Raw genomic sequence first — 21,390 nt, 5'->3', positions numbered from 1 at the left:
GGAAAGCCTTTTTTTTTTTTTAACCCAACCACTTTACCAAATTTACTCTCATCTTGTAATATATTTTCAGTCAGTGATGTCATCTGCAAATAATCAGTTGTTTATAGGGGAAAAAAAATTCCATTGTCCAGTAGTCACTTCAGCTACACCCCTAGGCATCCACAGACACCTGGAATTAATGGTAGTTTTCACTTCTATGCATTTATTACTTTTTAATTTATCTTTACCTTGAATTGTGAAATATTTCAATCATGCAGAAAATTATCAGGCACTAACATACCTATCATCCAGATTTAAGATACTGACTTTTTTTGGCATATTTATAAGATATCTCCTTTATAAACATAAAAACCTGATATAGGGGGTGGCTGGATGGCTCAGTTGGTTAGAGTGCAAGCTCTCAACAAGGTTGCCTGTTCAATTCCCACATGGGATGGTCGGCTGTGCCCCTGAAACTAAAGATTGAAAATGGCAGCTGGACTTGGAGCTGAGCTGCGCCGTCCACGACTAGATTGAAGGACAACAAGTCAGAGCTGATGGGTCCAGGAGAAACACACTGTTCCCCAATATTCCCCAATAAAAAAGTTAAAAAACAAGAGCAACAACAAAAAACCTGATATGATACTGCAGGTGTATCTAAAGTCTTTCCGCAATTATCCCATCTTCTGCCTCTTTCTTCCCGGAGTAACTCCTGGGCTGAAGTTGGTGTGTGTCATCCTACACTCCCTACCACATAAGTGTATGTGTAGTTTGGGTATTTTAAAAATGTATGTTGTATGTAGTTGTCAAATGCTGTCCTGATTTAAAAGTAATAAATATATACCTGTTATGGAAAATTCTAACCTTTCTAGAAATTTATGGGACAGAAAGTTAAAAGGGCTCCATAATAATCTTTTAAGAAAGCCGCTATTCACAATAAGGTGTATCATTGTTTCAAACCATGCTACTTGGTCACGTATAGTAGAACCAAACACTGTCTGAGCTACTTAACAAAAGAATGCCTTCCCCGGGCAAGAATAATTGTGGTATGTATTTACCACCATATCCTGTTCTCTACTGATAGTTCTTTATCTTGTTAAAAAAAAAAAAAAAAAGACAAGACGGGAATCTCAACAACGGTTACTGGACTTTAAATGGGTTTCATCAGGGAGAACCTTCATTGTTTATACCACAGAGCAACAGACTTATATAGACTTGATTGCTGCACCTGATAGGAGCCGCTGCCTGCACCAAGCAGCTGGTAAACTTGGAGCACATATAAGACAATCAGAGGAAGTCTACATATAAACCTCTCCATGCAAGGAAAGGTGGTTTTTCCATTTGCCTTTTTCTGAGCAATTTAACTTCCTAATTACATGAGTCAAATTGTTTCGGAGACCATGTAAACCATATGTTTGCTAAACGATAGAGACAAACATGGGGAAGTCTGATTAGCATCAACTTCCCTCAGGAAAGGGGTTTCTTTCCCAGCCCAGCTTAGCCTGCTTTGTCCTGCTTGGACATGGGGGAGCAGAGGAGGGACGTAGGGTTGGGAATAGCTGCATCTGGCTGTAGATTGTCCCGTCGGCCTTCTGCGTAAGCACCTATTTTAACACATATTTTATCCTTCGGTATCAGCATGAGAGAGAGAGGTGCTGATTCACACTAGGCGAAGGAATTTCATTCAGTATTTAGCAGATTTGGAGAGGGGAAAGTATGCTTGTTTTGAACCTTTACTTTATGAGATTGTCTAAATGTGTATGTGTGTGAGAGAGGAAGAACAATGACCAGGCTAGCAAGAGTGAGCTACTTTTTAGTTTTTGTTTTATTGGGTTTGAATAATAGTGGACAAGAATAAATAATTTACTAGAGCTAAATTAAGTTTGTTAATATTAAATTCATTAAGAGTAGTGAAGAAGTTGTATACGTTATTTATTACGTGATGAAGTTTACAGGTCTAGATAAAATAATGATACTGGATGACTGCTATTGAATCTGTTTTTTTAAGAAAAGGCAGACAGATTTCCTGCATCCTATTTTTGGATTCAGAAATCGAAACAGTCGGAAAATTCCTTATTCAGGCCTATTCAATGAGACGGATGTACAGATGTGTAGGAATGAACACCTGGAGGTGAACTCACATAGCGATGAATGAGGTGGCTGCAGTTTATCATCCAACCTGGCATACGCTGGCTCAACGGTCACGCTCGCTCTTACTGGCGTAGTAGTTGTTACCACTTAGGAGAACAGTTAAAAACATGCTATTAATTTATCTGCTTCTTTCGTCTCTAATAACCCCTAAAGACAAAGATTCAAAGCATGGATGAAACACAATAGCTGGTACTGTTTACATTTAGACAGACACTGGGGAAAATGTGAACTCTGAAAATTAAGAGGAAAAAAGAGACGTCAGTAGTTTATTTATATTAGTTTACATTTAGTTTCCTGTGAATGCCTAGTCTGGAATTGTACTGGGTGAAACCACTTCATGCTGAAGATGTTTTGGAACTTGAGTCATCTTGAGTGATGGCTTTATAGCATAACATTTCTTTGCCTTTTGTTTCTTTGGAAATATGGGACTGCCTATGCAGTGTCATTGTTCAGAGCACTACACAACCACCTCATGTGCACAGCATTAGGGTACTTGGGGTTTTCTTTCTGAAGCACAGTTATTTTTCACCGGAAATGGGTGTCTTTGACTAACAGGTCGTCTTTTTGAACTTGTGAATTGGACCAAGAGTAACAAGAAGTGCAGAGAGAGGACTGTTTTTTCTCTTGTTTTTGACGTTGTTGAGGTTTTGCTTTTGTTTATTTTTGCTGTTGTTTGTTTGTTTGTTTGTTTGTTTTACCTTGAGTCCTGGGCTATCAAATCCCTATGTGAGATACCTAGAAAAACATCAAAAACTTTTTCTGCACTGCCAAAAACTGACTGCTTTGTTTCTGGTAAACATGGTCTTTTAAAAAGATAACCTTATTTGTTTATAAAGCCTATTATCCTGCTTCCTCTTTCTATAAAAATCTTGTGAGCTTTGATAAGCCTCATTTTGATATGAGAAATACTTTATATATCCTCAGTGTGGCTGTGCTGGTCTGTAGGCAGTTTCAGGAGTCTTTTGAAATGGTCGTGCCATGTGAACTTTCAATAAATATAGATTATGACTCTAGCAACAAAAGGCTGGGATCATAAGGTAGTTTTTGCTTTTATATATGATAAATGTATTTGCTTTTTTTTTTCAAGGGGAGACTCTATCAAACTAAATTTTAGAAAAGATCATCAAGTTTTTCAAGGAGAGTTACAAGGGGAGTGGTTGACAGGCAGATGTCCACCACATAATGAAAGAAATTCTAAGAAATCTTGAGCAAAATGGCCTATTCTGAAATTCCTAGTATAGTTGACTGGGCACAGGGTTATTCATTTCTTTTAGGTCCCTTTAGTTCATACATGTGTGTTTATCATTAAAGTAGTTATCTGATATTGTTCCTAAAATATATTCTGATTTATTGCACAGTCATCTATTTATTCAAGAGTTATTTACTGAGCTCTCCCATGTTCAGCTGCAAGGGTCCAGATTCACAATAGAGGGAAAGATGTATTGAAACAGGGCTGGGGTTTTTTAAGGAGATGAGTGTGTATGCAAGGCGTGATTATACCCGAGTACCAAGAAATCCAAGCTGGATAATTGAATAAGCATGAATGAGTGGACATGAAGGGTTTAAGGATGGCGGAAAGGTGGTAGTGTCAATGTCTTGTAGGCGGTGGTGGGACAAAGATTTATTGGGGTTTCGTTATGGAAGGCAGTGTGGAGGTTCCTCAAAAAATTACGAATAGAATTACCATATGACCCAGCAATCCCTCTCCTGGGTATCTACCCAAAAAAATCTGAAAACATTTATACATAAAGACATGTGTGCTCCAATGTTCATTGCAGCTTTGTTTACGGTGGCCAACATATGGAAACAACCAAAATGTCCTTCGATAGATGAATGGATAAAGAAGTTGTGGTATATATACACAATGGAATACTATTCGGCGGTAAGAAAAGATGATATAGGAACATTTGTGACAACATGGATGGATCTTGAGAGTATAATGCTAAGCGAAATAAGTCAGACAGAAAAAGCAGAGAACCATATGATTTCACTGATATGTGGTATATAAAACTGAAAACAACAAAAGAACAAGACAAATAAATGAAGGAACAAAAAGTCATAGACACAGACAATAGTTTAGTGGTTACCAGATGGTAAGGCGGGTGGGAGATGAGGGTAAGGGGAATAAAATATATGGTGATGGAAGGAGAACTGACTCTGGGTGGTGAACACACAATGGGATTTATAGATGATGTATTACAGAATTGTACACCTGAAATCTATGTAATTTTACTAACAATTGTCACCCCAATAAATTAAAAAAAAAAGATTTATTGGGGTTGATTAGAAGAGGTGAGTTGGAGAGACAGACGGTGCTGGTTAGAGAGTGGTTATTGACATTGGGGTTACAGAGATGTTGTGGTTGATGGTGATCACAAGGTCTGTGGTATGATGATGGAGGGGTGGCTGAAGTAGGCAGAGGACAAGATCGTTAGAGAAGGGGACATCAAGGAGCCGAGAGGCCAGGGTAATGGAAGCATCTGCTACATAGAAATTAAGAAAGAAGTAGTGTTGGGGAGAGACAGTGAGCCACCAACTGAGTCATGAGGGAGGATAAGAAGTGATCCCTGGACCTGGAAATGACCGTGATTAGGGGATGGAGACTGATGGCATGAGCTTCAGAGCTGAGCATTTTGGGGGGAGGAAGTGGTCATTGTCAGGAAGCAGCGATGAGAAGCAAGCAGGCAGAGAGCCTTCAGGTGAGGCAGCGTTCTCGAGGGAGAGCCAAGTTTCTGTTAAGGCAAGAAGGTAAAGGGAGGGTGTAGAGAAGAGGCTAGGGACTTAGGAGAGTTTGCCCTAAAGTCTCCTATGCCCTAAATGATGGGCATTTCCAGAGGACACAGTGGAAGGGGTTCAGGAACCAGCGAGGAGCTCAGGGAGGTGGGACTTGATTAGTTCTGTTCACAGTGCTAGGGGAGGAGAGTCCAGGGTAATGATGAAAACTGGGCGTCTTGGGCATAAGCAGGGGAAGAGGGATTAGTCCTTGTGGTCTCTGAAGCAGGTGGTAAGGCTGTGCGCATTGAAGAGAAGGATGGGTTGGGCGTCCAGCCAGAAGCAAGCAGACCTCAGGGGCTCTTCTTCCCTGCTGTGCCTGGAGGTTTGGAGGCTGGGAGCAAGGCCTTGTTACCCAGAGCATGGGTACGTTTGGGATTCCCGCCTCCTTCTGCAGATGGAGGCAAGACTGGGAGCATGTGCCCTTATTTGAGCATTACCATGATGCATGCGTGTCTCACTTATTTTTTTAAACATTGCTTTTATACAATTTAGTATATCACAGAAAAATAGTAATGAATAGGTTTAATTTGGGGGGTTATATTGATTCATGATCAGTAGCTATAATTCCAGATTCCAGTTCATACTTTAAAATAAATCATTCTTTCCTTGTGCTCCCCTCTCTCCCCTGCCATCACCCCTCAAACTGTGACTTGAAAAGTGACGATGTCACAGTCTTATCCACTGAATTATTGACATGTTCTTTTCCTCTTTCTTTATAGTGAAGAAAGTTACAACGTCAATGATTATTCCTTAAGAGATCAGCTATTGGTGGAGTCTTGTGACAATGAAGAGGTCACTTCTTCTCCAGGGAAGAACAGCTCCACGATGCTTTATTCACGACAGAGCTCTGCCAGTCACCTCTTTAGGCTGACGGTGCTTAGTAACCATGCGAACGAGAAAGTGGAAATGCTGCTGGGGGCTGAGACACAGTAAGTATGTACAGGGAGAGGGTCTCAGAGTACCTGGTATCAGGCTTCCATACCTAATTGCCCTCGGTCTACAGACTCCGTAGAAACAGTACATAGTAGCTGTTCACTGTTTTTTGTTGAATACCTATTATGTGCCAAGCCCTGGGTCTAGCTGCTTTATATAGATCTCAGCTTTTCATTGTGATCCTTTCAGTGTCTTGAGAGATGGATATTAGTTTTGTCTCCATGAATCCTGATGCACGGTGCATTGTACAGCAGTTCCCCCTTATCCAAGTGGGATATGTTTCAAGACCCCCAGTGGATACTATCCTGCAACCACGGATAGTACCAAACCCTATATATGCTATGTTTTTTCCTATACATACATACCTATGATAAAGTTTAATTTACAAATTAGGCACAATAAGAGAGTAACAACAATAACTAATGATCAAATAGAACAGTCATAACAGTATACCGTCATTAAAATTATGTGAATGGGGTCTCTCTCTTTCTCTCAAAATATCTTAATGTACTGCATTCATCCTTTTTCTTGTGACCTGTGAGATGATACAGTGCCTGTATAATGAGATGAAAGAAGGTGACTGATGTGGCATTGAGACATTGACTTTCTGATGATAGTTACTGGACGTGAAAGGGATGATTCACATCCAGGGTGGGACCGGTGGAACTGGGTGAGATTACTTTACGCTCCTCAGAATAGTGAGCAATTTAAAATTTATGCATTGTTTAGTTTTGGCATTTTCTGTTTAATATTTTCAGACTTCTGTTGAGCACAGGTAAGTGAAACCACAGAAAGCGAAACTGCAGATAAGGGGGGACTACTGTCTTTTAGGTGATGTAATTTTATATTCAGAGTGTGGCTTGACAATTATTTTATTTTAATCGTTGATAAAAGATATGATGCGTGAGCCCTAGTAATATGACTTAATTGGTAGTTTGAGGCTAGGCCGTAAGTGTTCTTAGATAATGGAACTGAGGTAATTTCTCCATCACCTGCCTTTCAAGCAGACAGCAAAAAGCTCAGTGATTTGTGTCCAAAGAGATACTCAGTTTGGAGAAACGTGCTGACAAATCCTCTTTCCCATCCAGAGTTTAGGCAGAGGCTAAAGAGTCATCCTGTTTGTGCCTGCAGTTCTGCGAGCTGTTAGTGTGCATTCCATCCTAACGCTGGATGAAAGGAAGGGGGCAGAATTTTCACGTCCAGCATTGTGATTTGGTCCAGTTAGATACACTTGACCAATTTATTTGTTTGGACACTGGAAACCTGCTCTTAGAACCATTATTACAGGCAGGTATTATGTTGGGTGAGGAAATGGGTCAGCGGAAGGAAATCAGAGGTTACCTAATTCTTTCTCCTCTGCCGTCCCTGGGCACATCTCCCACCCATGACCTCCAAGGTTCCCACATGGTGTAATTAAAATGGATCAGCAGCTGGTGAATAACCATCCGGAGACTATAAAATCTTAGTGAAAGTAAACCCAACCAATATCTCTACTTTTTAAGAGTATTCTAACAGTGTTCCTGGATCATTAGAGACATATATTAACAAAAGGGGGGTGGGGGTTAAAGTTAAAAGGCTTCATATAAAACGTTAAGAAACTTTATATCCCTTGGCACTAGAAATAACTTTTCAAAAGCTGGAGAAAACAAGGAAGGATAGGTTAATGCAAAGCTATTTGAGGGTTGAAAACAGCCAAAATAGAGTATTCCAAAGGAACCTGAGAGTTAACAGAGGGGATGAAGAAAAAAAGGAGCTTCATCCTACGTGTTTGTTTATAAGACAAAGCAATGCCTTTCCCTCAAGATCCCAGAGTTCTTCCCATGAAACTGCTGAGAAGCCCTGACACATTCCGAAGCCTGCCCCTCTGTGTTTGCCCCTCTGGAGAGGGGACTTTGGGTGGGTGTGGTGCTTGCCCGTGTGTGCAGGTGACACACCAGCAGGAGACACACCCAAGACCAGGGCCCAGGAAGGCATTTCTTCAAACTCTAAAAGTGATCAAACCACTTGTTGAGAAGTTGCTATGTCTGAGCTTTGGATTTTCTATGACTTTAAGGATGAAAAAGTTCAAACACTTTGGAGATTAGTGCTGCCCAGATGTTCCAGAAAATTCTCAGAAACTAGAGATTTTCTTTCGTCATTTTCAGTTCATAAGGGTGAAAGTGCAGTTGGTTTTGCTTTGTGTTTTCCTTTTCTCTGTGTTTATAAGCATTGTTTGCTTCTTATTCAGACCTTGCCAACATATCAGCAGAGCTCTTCCTGACTGTCTTATTCATAATTGATGTAATCCGTACCACTTGTGTCTGAGATTACTTGAAAAGAGTAAGAATTAAGCCAACATGCCCAGTTCTTTCTTCACTGAGGCAACATCCTTTCCTGGGACACTCGGTAGCATTTGTTCTACCCGCCTGCTTTTTAAGCTTGCCATGGGCTTAATGGATGTTCATTTCCTCAGTTAGAAATGTTTTCAGAATGTCTAGTTATGTCACCCGTAACCCCATGGGTATGACTCATATTTGCAGTTCCTTAATTAATAGCGAGAGAACATTCCATAAGGGGCAGGGGGCAGATGTCTCCTTGGGTACGGACAGAAGGAGTGATTCCCTCATTCTCCCCTACCACCATCTCAGTTACAGAGAAAAGGAAATAACTGGGCAAATACTTTTAAGCACACCAGGCCTAAAATAGAACTGATATTGAAAGAAAATATAGCCAAGATGCACTTTCCTTTAACATACAATTGGCTGTTTAAAGTCTAGCAAATTGTTAGATGCCGTGTTTGGAAATATGCAGGTCACCACTGGTCTATCTGGTTTTGAGCAGTCAGAGTTTTGGTCTATGTAGAATGCAAAATGCATGGGTAAGTATATGTTTTGTAGGTTTTCTGTTTTTTATATGTGGTTAGTATGGGTCGTTAGCAATTTAGTTAAGGAAACAAGGTTTTCACCATCATGCTGGCCTTGAGTAATTGCAGAATGTCACACCAGTCTACGTATATCCTTTGGCTGCACATTCTTTGGTTTGAAAAAGAATGGGGTTCATACTTAAATATGTACCTTCTTTGAAAAGCTATTTTTAGTAGAGGCCACCTGGGAATACGCAAAATATAAAATCAGCAGTAGACCGGGTACAGCTGTTTGGTACAAGGACAATTCCACAGTCGCGACAGTGACATTGTGAAAGAACAGATCGATCCCTTTGATGACATAAAGAATGTGGAAAAGCTCACGCAAAGGAAATGGGGCACACACTTGGTGAGCATCTGGGATGTCGCAGGCACGGAGCCAGGTACAGAGCACGAAGAAGGGACCCCATGGCTGTTTCTAGGGAAGGGTAAAACCTCAGAGCTGAAGGGAGCATCTGAGTAAGGTGATCGTAAATCCCGTTTCCCCAGGATTGACATCATCTCTGTTGGTCTGGCAATATTAAGGGTGCTACCCTCTTTGACTCTCAAAAGTGTCTTATTTGGACAATACAATAATATGGTGACCTTGATTATATAATAGATCTCTAGTCCAACTCCTCCCCCCTCCCCCTCTGATATAAAACGAGACTCACAAAGGTGAGGTGATTTACCTGATGTTGCACAGGAAGTGAGTTGTTGCCAAAGCTGGGACTAGACCCTGGCGCTCTGAATCCAGTGTTTCTTTTCCTAGTAACAAAGTTTAACCTTGTTACTGAGAATCCACCAGCCGATTGACAGTTCTGCCCCTATCTTGCTGCTTCAGTTGTCCCCGTTCTGGATTTGAAAGGGAAACTAGGGAACCAGTTGCCATTAAACGTGAGAAACTACTAAAATGTGGATTTTTTTTTTTTTTAAGTCCATAGACTCTAAAAAGGAAGTAGTTTGTAGAAACTCAGATGGTAAATTTAGGGTATCATATGGTTTGAAATATTTTATAATAGAATGCCAACTAGATATTGTATCCCCCAAATTATTTTCCACTTAAAACTACCTCTTTTGGTTCCTTTGCCTGTGATTTCCCCACTTCCTGGAATGCCCTCATCAGACTTCCTCGAATTACCCAGTGTCCCATTTCTCAGGGCCCATGCTAACTCTTGCCTCTACCAGGAAGCCTCTCAGTGCCGATCTTGTCCCCAGGAATTACGAGTGCTTGCTGTGTGTGCCACGCTGGTTACTTCATTTTTCTCATGTTTTCTGTCTCGCCCATCCGTCCTCCACTGTAGTGCTCCCGACCCCACCTACCCCTGAATCTCCTTCCCGTTACAGCTGAACTTCTCAAGAGAGCAGCCTTCATTTCTCCCTATTAATTCAGTGCTTTTGATTGGGCACCTGCACCTTTTCAGGTGCTATTCTAAGTGCCGCGATGCATAGTACAGAGACCCCATTCCTGCCCTTTGGGGGCTTCTGTTCGAGTGAGCCATTTATGCCTGTGTGCTTCCCCCTCTCAAGGAGAGTGACTGTACATGGCAGTGAACTTTTGCCAGTCTGCTTGGGCACATGGCCTGCAATGAGCTGGGCCAGTGGGGAAGGATTGCTTTTCAATCCAATTAAAAACATGTATATATAAGTGCCATGAAGACAACAAAGCCAGTTGACGTGACCTGGAGGGAATGCCGAGTGCTGGGGATGGGGATGTGTTCTCTCAATTAGATGGTGCAGGAGGACTTCTTTGAGGTGACATTTGAACTGAGCCCTGAGTGACAAGAAGCAGTTTGCACGGCCAGCATGCTCTAGGCAAAGGGCACGGCCAGTGCAGAACTCCTAAGGAAACGTGTTAGATGTCGTCACACTTGGCCTTGAACGTAGTGATTGTGGCTAGATGTGAATAAACCAGGGAGAGGGTGGTGGTCCAGAGACGATGGGTGTTCCAGACGCCGGCAGAGGCCAGCGCGTTTCAGAGCAGAGCTGTCCCAGGGTAGTTAGTCTGTGGGCTTTCAGCCTTCACACCGTTACCAGCCTGGCACGAGGGAAGCAGTTGTAACCTTACAGTAATTTGACCTTCGTGTAGCATCAAAGCATGGGATTGTTTTACCAGGATTTGATTTTTACTGGATTTCTGCGAATGCTTGGTTCACGGTGGCTTTGGATGATGAAGACCGTTTCTTCACCACAGATGTCTTGAGAAGCACTGACCTAGAGCCTTATCAGCCTCAGTCAGGAGTTCCCTGGAAGACTGGAGTGGAGGCAGAAGTTTCCATGGGGAGAACAGTTAGGGCCACGCTGGAGTAAGGATGGGGAATTCTGGTGGTGGCTTGGGCTGTGGTACATGAAAGGAGATGGAAACAGTATACTTGGGAGGCAGGGACGACAGGACTGACTCATGGACTGGATGAGCTGGGGTGACAGTGAATGAAAGGAGTCGATGACGTTCTGGATTTTTGTCACCGTATATCAAGTTGCTCCTTAGTCATGTTCAGTATGGCTTCTTCTGCCGCCCTGTTGAGGTCACTCCCTCAGAAGATTAGCAGTGACTTCAAAGTGTCCACATCCAGCAGTCAAGTCTTCCTCTTTCTTTACCTCTAATACTTTCGGCTGTTGTTGACCATCAGCTCTCTCATGCTAACCCCTTTTTGAACTTCTGTCTCAACCTGTTACCTGTGCTCCCTTAGTTTTCCTGCCACGTCTAACCACTCCTCTTTGCTTTCCCTTCAGACGTGCAGGCTGTCTAAAGCCAGTCATCACTGCTACCCACTGCCTCCCTAACATGCACATTTCTGCAAATGGTACAGTCGACACCAGCTCGCATTGTTCAGTCTTGAGACTTGGTTTCATTTCTGATGTTTCTGGGTCTGAACACATCCATCATCGGCCAGTTCTTCCTGCACACAAGTCTGCCGCAGCTTTCCACACGTTTCCATCCCACCACCTTCGTAGAACAACCCATGTATCGCTTACTTTTGACCCACCCAATAGCGGCCTTCTGTCCGGTCAATGCCTCACGGTTTTATTACTAATTCCCACACTCAGCTCTGGTTTTGTCCTCGTCTCACTTCGTACATAGCAAGTTCCCAATAAATAGTTTTGGAATTGATCTACAACTAATAATATACTTAGCTTTTTCATATCCAAGGTAAGGTAGACTAGTAGCTACATGTAGGGAAATACGGACTCTATGTCAATCTTTCCCATCCTTTTTGTGCTGCTGGAGCACGTTTTCTCCAAGTTCCACTTGTTTTTCAACGTTTGCTATTAAGGATGTGGCTAAAGTGTTTTTAAGAATATACATTGAAGCCATGTATATTCTGTTATATCAGTTTGCCCGTTGAAGATCTTAGGTCATTGTACTGTTAGTGAGACAGTAGTCTGTGAAAAATACAAAAGCTTACCCTTTTATATAAAAGGACAAAGGAAGAATGTTTTACCACTGTCATTTCTTTTCCCTCCGGGTCTTTCAAGAGGAATGTGGGAGCCAGAGAGCCCCCTTTGTCTGCCTTCATTAAAATGAAGCACAGACAGCTGCAGCTGGCACAGACCAGAGGCCACGGCAAGTGGCGTCCTTGGCATCTCGCATTCACAGTGGAATTTGGATAGCATTTCGGTCCAGTGTATGCAGTGATGGGACATCAGGACGTGTCCAGTGATGAATGCAAACTTTCTTCACCCATTATATTTAGCTATCGGATATAATCACCTTAAAGTGTAATCAAAGATTCTTCTCAAAGTTTCTCTCTCACAGAAGGAACTACAAGCCTAATGAATGTGGTTGGTCCTGTCAGCCATTCAGACAAAGCGATTCCTGGGCTTCCTGATAAAGGGGCATTGTTTGCAGGGAGTCTTTTGCGCTCTTCCTGCTTCTGTTAATGATTTAATTCCCAGCAGGAAGTAAATGGGATGGAATAAAATTGTAACTAGTATGTCTGACATACTCGTTTACTTCATCCTTTAAGAAAAACCCACGATATGGAGATGACAATTTATATGGAAAAATATGTTTATTACAAGTTGTAGTGTGTTTTCCTCATTCAATCTGGAATCAGTGCCCAGTAATGGGCTTGTACATTTTACGGAGCCTGTCAGAATACTTCCCCTTGTGGAATCCTCACCACTGACCCCGATAAAACAGGAGGACAGGTGGTGGTATGGGTCTTTCATTATCCAGGAAAATCCCACAGATAATTGACCCACGTTAGGTGAACTCCAGGATTCTGAACCAGATGAGGTCTCAAGAGCTACTTAATATGATGAATAAGAAATGATTGATTTGCCTTTATTACATGCCACAAAGTCTCAATTCGAGAACTCTTTTAGTGGGCTATAGTAATTATTTTGCTTTGGTCAGATTTTGTAAAGTAGGTAAGTTGAGCTGGTGTCCAGCTTTCTCAGGCTTTGTCACACAGCGTTCATGATGACATTTCTTAACCTTATGGGCTTTCTTTCCTAGATCAGTTTATTGAACTCATCTCTTTGAATGTGTGAGAGAAGGAACCAAACATCCTCTCCACATTCCTGCTCCTTGTGAAGGCTTGGGAGACTTTTTTTCCCAAAGGCCATGGGTATAGGAGTTTCAGAAGGAATACAGGTAAATTTGTAGGCTGTGAGAAGGAACACAAAAGGTATGCGACCAAATGGCATTGTAAGAAGGATACAAGGAAGGTTAGACAGCAGCTGAGGTCTCTTGGCTTCTACTGAAACATCAGGAAGATTCCGTCAGTGATGAAGTCCTCAGTGGGCTCTCCATTCCGTTCTCATGCACCGTCCTGCTCTGTTCAAAGTTCGCTTTCCACTTCCTCAGTAGGTACCTATCTTTTCTAGCCAATACCTGCTATTCAGTGAAGAGTCCAGCTTTGCTGTACCTCTGACCTTCTGCAATTAAGTTGAAATCTACTATGCTTAATTAATTACATGAGAGGCAGAGCAAGGTGTTTACCACAGGTAAGTCCTGTGTAGGGAACTGTCGATGCATCATTTCATGCTATGCACAGAGAACTTGGGGGTTGTGAAAGGACTGCTTTTAAGATATTTATGTTAAAAGAGTCTCTTCTCAGCCCAGTCTTTCTCCCCGGGTTTTGTGTAGAGCACTGTATCCCAGCACGTCGCATGCGGCGTGTTTGTTTTCTGCTCTGTCTGCTCCTTCACACTGAGGGCTGTGAAGAGCAAGAAATCCTGTTTTGCTCACTTTGCAGCCTCAGACTCGCACAGGGCCCCTGCCCAGGCAGGTGCTCAGTGAACGCGGAAGAAAGGCGTGGCCGGTGGAGTCTTAGAAGTTGATATGCCCGGGTCGACATTAGTGCAGCCCTGTGTATTCTATCGCTTTGTTTGGACAAAGGGAAAAACATTCTATGAACTGGGTGTGGGGGGATTGTGACTTCATGTCGATTGTTTCATAACGTCCCTGGAGAACATAGCTGTCTGGAGTGAGCCCTGGACTTGATATCTAAGTTTAAGAATAGATATGTCTGTGGCCTGGTTTATTCTTGTTCTTAGAATGCCTTCTCATATCGAGTCTCCTCCCTGCTTTAGAGAGGCAATGCTTTCTGCTTGCTGACGGGAGGGAGCTCCTTGGCAGGGCTCTTGGAAGCCCCCGGGGAAGTCGTGCGGCTTTGACAGCCTCTGACTCAATTGAAGCCATTTCAAGAAGGGGCTCCTTTCAGCGAGGGCAACAAGGAGTGTCTTGTTCTGTCCTCTGGAGTCCCTGTGAGGGGCCGCTGTGTCTAAGGGATGCCATTAGCATCCAGGCAGCATGCCACAGGAGGGAAAGATTTCATCTGGACTTCTGGAAACTGGCTGCAGGGTGAGGCTGCCGCTGAAACTGGCCACTCGATGCCAGACAAGGGCCAGGCTGGGGAAATCTTACAATGAACGGCTGCAGACAGCAGTGAGGCCTGTGGAGAGAGGCATGGGAAGCCAAAGACGAGTGAGTCTGACTTGTTTGGGTATAGACAGACGCAAATGGGTCATCTTAGATTTCTCTTGGGGAAAAGCTCTTCCATCCGTAAGATGATTTTTCGTTTTCAGTTGCCTTTATACTTGGCAAATTCCAGTTGAGCCTGAGTTAAAAAAAATAGATCTTACCCAACAAAGAGATGCTATCAAATATTTGCGTATTTGCTTGGGATTATTTTAAAGGAAGTTGCGCTTTACTTGTTCCTGCTAAAACCATCCTAACGCCTTTTGTTGTTCTGTATTAGGCAGAGCCAAAGTTTTTAAAGGCAAGACAGTATCATCAATTCCTATGTAAGTTGTGCGTATTGCTCCTTGACACGCCAGCGTGCCCAGGCCCAGCCTCATTCTTTGAAAAAGAAGCCTGTTTTTCTGCACACTGCAGTGTCCACGCCTCCTGCCTTCCCTCATTATTTTGTAAGCACCTGCTAGGGGACATCACCTCTAGGCCTTCTATACTGACTGCACCACTTGGCTGTTTTACTGTGAGTAGGCACTTAACACTCCAGACTTCAGCTTTGTCCTCTGGAAAAATGGAATAATTATGGTACTGTCTTCTTCCCCGATTGTTGAAAAGATTGGATTAGATGATACTTGCAAAATAGAAAAAAAAGTACCACACCTGGCACATCAGTGCTCCATAAGTGTTAAGAACAAGACCCAATTCTTGCCTTCTTGGGAGTGATGTCCTGGTAAGAGACAGTGGCGATAATGCAGTGAACCTTACAGATACCGTGTTTCCCCGAAAATAAGACCTAGCCGGACAATCAGCTCTATGTGTCTTTTGGAGCAAAAATTAATATAAGACCCCGTTTTATTTTACTATAAGACCGGGTATAATATAATATAATATAATATAATATAATATAATATAATATAATATAATATATAAATAATATAATATATAAATAATATAATATTATAATATAATGTATAATATATATTAATATAATACAATACCAGGTCTTATTTTTGCTCCAAAAGATGCATTAGAGCTGATTGTCCGGCTGGGTCTTATTTTCGGGGAAACGGTACAAGATGCCTGCCTCCATGAGGCTGACTGTTGGCTCAGAGTGTGAAAGCGCTGTGCAGAGCGGTGTGTGGGAACAGGTGTGTCAGAGTGGGATGGGACAGAAGTGTGGGTTCACGCATCAGGAAGCACCTGGAGGAGGTGAGGCTTGTGTTTTCAGTGTGGAGTGGATGTGTTGAACCAAAGAAGCCAGATACAAAAGTGGACACACTATAGGATTCCACTATCAGGACGGGATAGGCAAAACTAGTCTATGGTGATGGAAATGCCAACAGTAGCTACCTTTGTGGGAGGTGATTGATTGGAAAGCGACAAAAGCGAACCTCTTGGCAAAAGGGAAACCCTTGACCCGGCAGCGTGTATACCTGGATATACCTAAGTAAACACTCACAGAGCTGTATACACGTTAAGATCAGTGCTGTGTTTTAAGTATGTTCTTCAGTTGAACATTTTGAAACAGTGATGATGAGTGGGCCTAGCTCAGTAAAAACAGAGGGAAGGTCATATTTGAGAGTGTGACGAGCAAAGAGGAAAGGGTGTGGGACAGCATGACATGTTCCAGCGCCGTAACAAGTCTGCTCTGTTTGCATGGAAGGATAGAGATATGTGGGGGTGATGGTGAGGTGACAGTGGGAAGCATCTTTTAGGTGCAGGCTCTTAGGGAGAAAAGCGTTCAAGTCCTGGGCATAAAAGCATCCCTTCGTAAGAAGGGAGAGGGACCTAATAAAAGTTGGTTAGAATGGCAGATGTCGGGAATTCTGTGTAGTATTCTCATTCTTCTCACGGGCTTTGGAGAGAATTACATGAAATGATGGATGTCAAGTGCTTGTATCTGCCAGGTAATATGGGTTTAATAAATGCTTCTTAAGCTAGCTCAAAGTATGCATGGATGTGTGTGTGGTTCACTTAATTGCAATCCTAATATTTGACTTTTCCAAGTCAGAACTGAAGGTGATTTTATTATGGAGTAGTGCTTGCTTATCTGAAACTTTTGATCCTTTAGTTATTACTTTGTTCCATGTAACTATAGCTTCTTATTGTATAAAATGCCTTCTTTTTTTTCCTTAAAGAATTATTTTTGGCTGTACTCATTAAACCATTTTAAGCATTTGAGAACAGTCTAAAAAAGGTCAAAGAATTTCTATTTCAATAAGGCTCATATTTGGCAATATTAGTTGTGTGGGGAACAAAACAACTTTAAATATGTCAAGTTTCTCATCTTTTCCAAAATAGTTTGGGGGTGGGGAGTGGAAAGAGAGGGAGTGGAGAGAGACTGATGAAGATTTTTAAAATAAAATTTAATTTTTTGAAATGTTAAACATTAGATTCTAAGTGTACTAAACATCTTTTGGAGATTACAATGTGTTAGTGTAATCAGCTCTTTATTAAATGTTAAACTGTCATGTAAGAAGTTCCACTGAATAACTAGCCATATTCTGTATTTTTTGACAATGACTAGTTTTTGGCCTATTTTCGATTTCCCAGATTATCATTTTTAAACTCTTACCCTTGTTTTGAAGGCCAGCCCCATACCCCTATAGAGAATGTCTTCCCTGTGTTTTGGAAATGGCTTTTCATTGTAGAACATGCTTCATGCTGTGTCTAACACCTTGAATCTCTCAACCGGATATGCCCTCTGTGTTTAGGAGTGATCGAGCCCGCTGGATAACCGCGCTGGGACACAGCAGCGGGAAGCTGCCCCCGGACCGAACCTGTAAGTATGTCGGAGCTGTCTGCTCTGGAAGGTGGAACGTGGAGGGGTTCTGCCCTCTGCTGGTCGCTGCCGTCTTAATGGTTATCCCACATTCCTCCCTGCGTTATAAGTTTCCCTCAAGATTTCCCTCCTGCCACCCTACATCAGAATTGGGTGAGCCCTGCTTTGGAAGTCAAGGGGTCTGAATTCAAATTCCAGGTGCAGTTCTTTGTTGTATACACACGGTGAATTGTTGCATATCCTTCTTGAGCCTGTTTAATCTGCAAGTCAGGTGCATCATTACATGTACAACACAGGGTTATTGTGAGGATGAAGTTAATAATATACATTGAAAGCCCTGCTTGAACTGTAAAGCTCTGGTGCACATTCATGGTCATTAGCTGCATGTGTAAGCCTTCTCCATACTGACTGAATCGAAGCTGAAATGCATTTTTAACTTTAAAGAATATAATCACTCCCTTTGACCTTTTTTTTTTATTAAAGTGATAATAGTAACAAAATATGTATTTCATTCTTCTAGAGAGCTAGGAGCTGGTGTGGTACAGGGTGGTATCATGGTATTATTGGCTCCTTAACTTTGATGATATGCTTCTCTGGCTGATTCTAGCTGGAAGGTCAAATTCAAAGAATTAGGGCAGCAAAACTGCTTATCCTAGCTAGAGCAAAAATCATAGCTTTCAGCTTAGAGCCAAAGCTAAAGTAATTGGTGTGAAAGTTCCCGAGGATCAAGTTTTATGAAGTCACATCAGTCATTACCAAATCCCCAAAGTTAATTGTTTTATTATGAGTTAGCATTTTGGGGAAATCCTGAAATGTTTCCTAACTTTTGGTTACAGATCTCTTTATTTCTAAGCTTCTTCGGCAGTCTCCACGTGCTGCTTCTGATGGGTTGGGGCAGAATCCCGGATGAGAGCCTGGAGAACTGGATATATTACGGATTTTATCACCAGTTGCATGCCCTTGGCACATTACCTATTCTGTCTTGCCTTGGTTTCCCCAATGCACAATGGCTGTTTTCTGCTTCATGATGTGACATAACTAATGACTCCTTCTCCAGGCTATTATTGAGGGAGTCCATACATTATAAAAGGCCTTTCGATTCTGAGCTGCTAAAATTCTAAAGCTCTTAGCCAAGTAAGAGAGTTCTTGGAAAAGATTTTCTGCTCCTTGATAGAAGCCTGACTTGTTTGGATCAATGCTGGCCCTGAATTACACAGAAAGACTGAGTAAATGTAGACTATTGATTTGTACCTGTTTTGTTTTTCGTTTGCTACTGGAAGCTCAGTATGTCCTCTTTCCTCCGCAGCACTAACCCAGGTGGAAATCATTAGATCATTTACTGCCAAGCAGCCAGATGAACTCTCCCTGCAGGTGGCAGACGTGGTCCTCATTTATCAACGTGTCAGTGATGGTGAGTGGAAGTGTTCTTACGGGACACTGGCGGTCTAGCATTCAGGGTGTGAAGAACCGAGAAGTCTCCTTTTTGTTATTAATGTTCATTTTCCACATCCCTTCGGTTTTCTTATGCACGTGCCTTTCCGCTATCTACACTTTATTGCTTTTACATGTTTTTGAATAGGGATACAGTCACATGGTTTGTTATTCAAAAGGAACCATGAAAAGCCTCCCTTCTCAGCTCCCGCAGTGACCTAGTTCTCATTTCCAGAGGTTCTTCCTTCCACAGCTCAGCCAGGCTCATGCACTCTCTCGGCTGCCTCACTTCAGGGCCTCTGATCATGTTCTGTCTCTGGTATGTCACTCATTCTCCCTTGAAACCTTGCCCTCTGTTCCACCTCTCTCCTCACCTTTCATTATCTGTGGTAGCCAATATCCTCCCCGGAGCCGAGCGTGGTCAAGACTCATCCAAATGCTTCATGAGGATTCTGTTTTTCTTTGCAGGCTGGTATGAAGGGGAAAGACTGCGAGATGGAGAGAGGGGCTGGTTTCCTATGGAATGTGCCAAGGAGATAACCTGTCAAGCTACAATTGATAAGAATGTGGAGAGAATGGGACGTTTGCTAGGACTGGAGACCAATGTGTAGCCTCTCTGATGGCCTTTTGTTACTGCGCGATTTGCACTACATCATGGTGGGCTGGTTGGTTCTGGGCTGGTTTTGTTAATTTTAACACAGCCTATTGAATTAAAAGAATGAAAACGTTTGCCTTTAAGCTTGCCAGGTAGTTATGTTCTCTCAGGAGAACAGCTGCTGGATAGTTAGTTCACAAAGCTCAGTTTGTGTTCCACAAGCCTCTTGCAAACCTCCAGGCAAACAGCATAGCTGAGCCGTCCACCTCAGGGATCCGGCGGCCTCAGCTCCTTCTAGCTGCACCATGTCTGACATAAAAAAAAGCATGTAAGATGCTGTAGCCTGATTTTTCCTATCCTCACTTAACCAAGAACGTACTATCCCTCTTTAAACATCTCCTGTGTACGGTTCTCCTAGTATTAGCAAGGTTTTGTATCTTTAAGGAATGCCCAGTTTTATAAATATTTTTCTGCCTCTTGTATTATAGATCTGATTATAATGCTATGTTGATTTGAAAAGGAACTGATGAGCTAAGTTTTTCTAAACCTCTTCCCAAGAAAGGGAAATGGTCACTTGAATCTTTGCCACCTCTTTCCTCAACAGAAGGGAAGGAGCCTTAATTAAAAAAAAAAGAAGAAAAAAAAAAGCCCATCTCAGCCCGTGTTTGTCTTAGATAAGTAGTCTATGACAACCTAAGCTACTCTAACAACATAGAACTTAGATGGTTCACATGTGTGAGAAAATCTTGACTATAGGACAGGGGTCCTATATTTAAAAATAAGCCCAACTGAGCTGATAAACTGACGTGAGGCTCCTTTGCCTTCAATAATGCAAGGTTTTTGACTATCCCTAGTCCCATTTCCTGGGAAATGGACTGAAACACACTTTAACTGTCTCAAAGAAGATAAAATTACGTCTTACAAGGTATCAAAAAGCCAGCATGGTACTTAATTGAAACATAACATTTTGACTTTGATGGAGCCCATTTTGTTTTGCGCTGAAGGCCTCGTTTGCTGGATTTGGAGTCTCTCTTTACTGCAGGTTTCTGCAGAACAATTTCTTCCACTAGTGCAAGAAGAGAGAAAAGTCATTTTTAAAGTACGTTTCGTAAACAGGGAATGAGGGTTTAGAAGACAGAGGGGGTGAAGTGATTTTTACTGGCAGCTATGTTCCCTCTCTACTCCATTCTCTTCCACAAAGGGATTAAAACCTGGCAAAGGATACGTTATTCAAGACTCAGATCTTTGTGTGAAATGTCCCAGCTACTGTCTGCCAACCAATTACCCAAATTGAGTCAAGTTGCAGAAACCTAGTAGTACAGAGGTAAATATGCTTAGCTCACACGCCCGGCATCCTGCTATCTCAACAGTGAACCATGGTGGTTTCTCATCCCTGGATTGCTCTTCCTTCCCTATGCATACATTTCTGGGTGCAAAATACATGCTAGGCCCTGAGTTTCCTGAGGCCCCAAGCAGTCTGTCAATGAAGTAACAGCAATGGGCCACAGCGAAAGATTTCTCCTCCTGGTAAATCAAGAAGTCTGTCTCCTCTTTTGTGTCACAGGCTTTGTGGAGGAGAAGCTAACAAGTTGTAATCTAATCTAATGTGATGTTTTTTATTTAGGAAGGAAGGTAAATTTGTTGCTTTGCAAAGGGATCATTTTGTATTATTTTTGCTAACACCCAGCTGAAGCTAAAAGGCAACTATACAAATCCTGTGAATTAATTTATAAGTAGAGATGTTCAATGGTTTTGGAAATGTGTGCATCTTATAAATCAAAGCCTTATTTAGCAAGCAGGTTAATGCTGTTAGTGGACAAAGAGTTGTTTTACGGCAGGTATTTAACAGATTCACATGGTTAAGTTCAACCGTGAATTGTCATTTTTACATGTCACAGTATTGTTTTCCAACCTAGTTCAGTTTCTTTGACTAGCTTCTC

The 21,390-nt window shown here is 42.2% G+C and overlaps 1 protein-coding gene across 2 annotated transcripts in view; it reads left to right on the top strand.

Annotated features, from left to right (window-relative positions):
- The window catches only part of ARHGEF26 (Rho guanine nucleotide exchange factor 26), a 117,499-nt gene extending 97,416 nt beyond the window's left edge, over positions 1–20,083 (top strand). For both annotated transcript variants that reach the window (XM_033131354.1, XM_033131363.1), the window contains exons 12-15: positions 5,625–5,834; positions 17,357–17,424; positions 18,731–18,835; positions 19,324–20,083. In XM_033131354.1, coding sequence (XP_032987245.1) covers positions 5,625–5,834; positions 17,357–17,424; positions 18,731–18,835; positions 19,324–19,466 — 526 coding nt within the window. In that variant the 3' untranslated portion in view covers positions 19,467–20,083. The remainder of the gene's footprint in view (positions 1–5,624; positions 5,835–17,356; positions 17,425–18,730; positions 18,836–19,323) is intronic.
- The last annotated feature ends 1,307 nt before the right edge of the window (positions 20,084–21,390 follow it).

Source organism: Rhinolophus ferrumequinum, chromosome 2 (assembly GCF_004115265.2).
Source record: "Rhinolophus ferrumequinum isolate MPI-CBG mRhiFer1 chromosome 2, mRhiFer1_v1.p, whole genome shotgun sequence".
Lineage (NCBI taxonomy): Eukaryota > Metazoa > Chordata > Mammalia > Chiroptera > Rhinolophidae > Rhinolophus > Rhinolophus ferrumequinum.
This window is presented reverse-complemented; position numbering and strand designations above follow the sequence as displayed.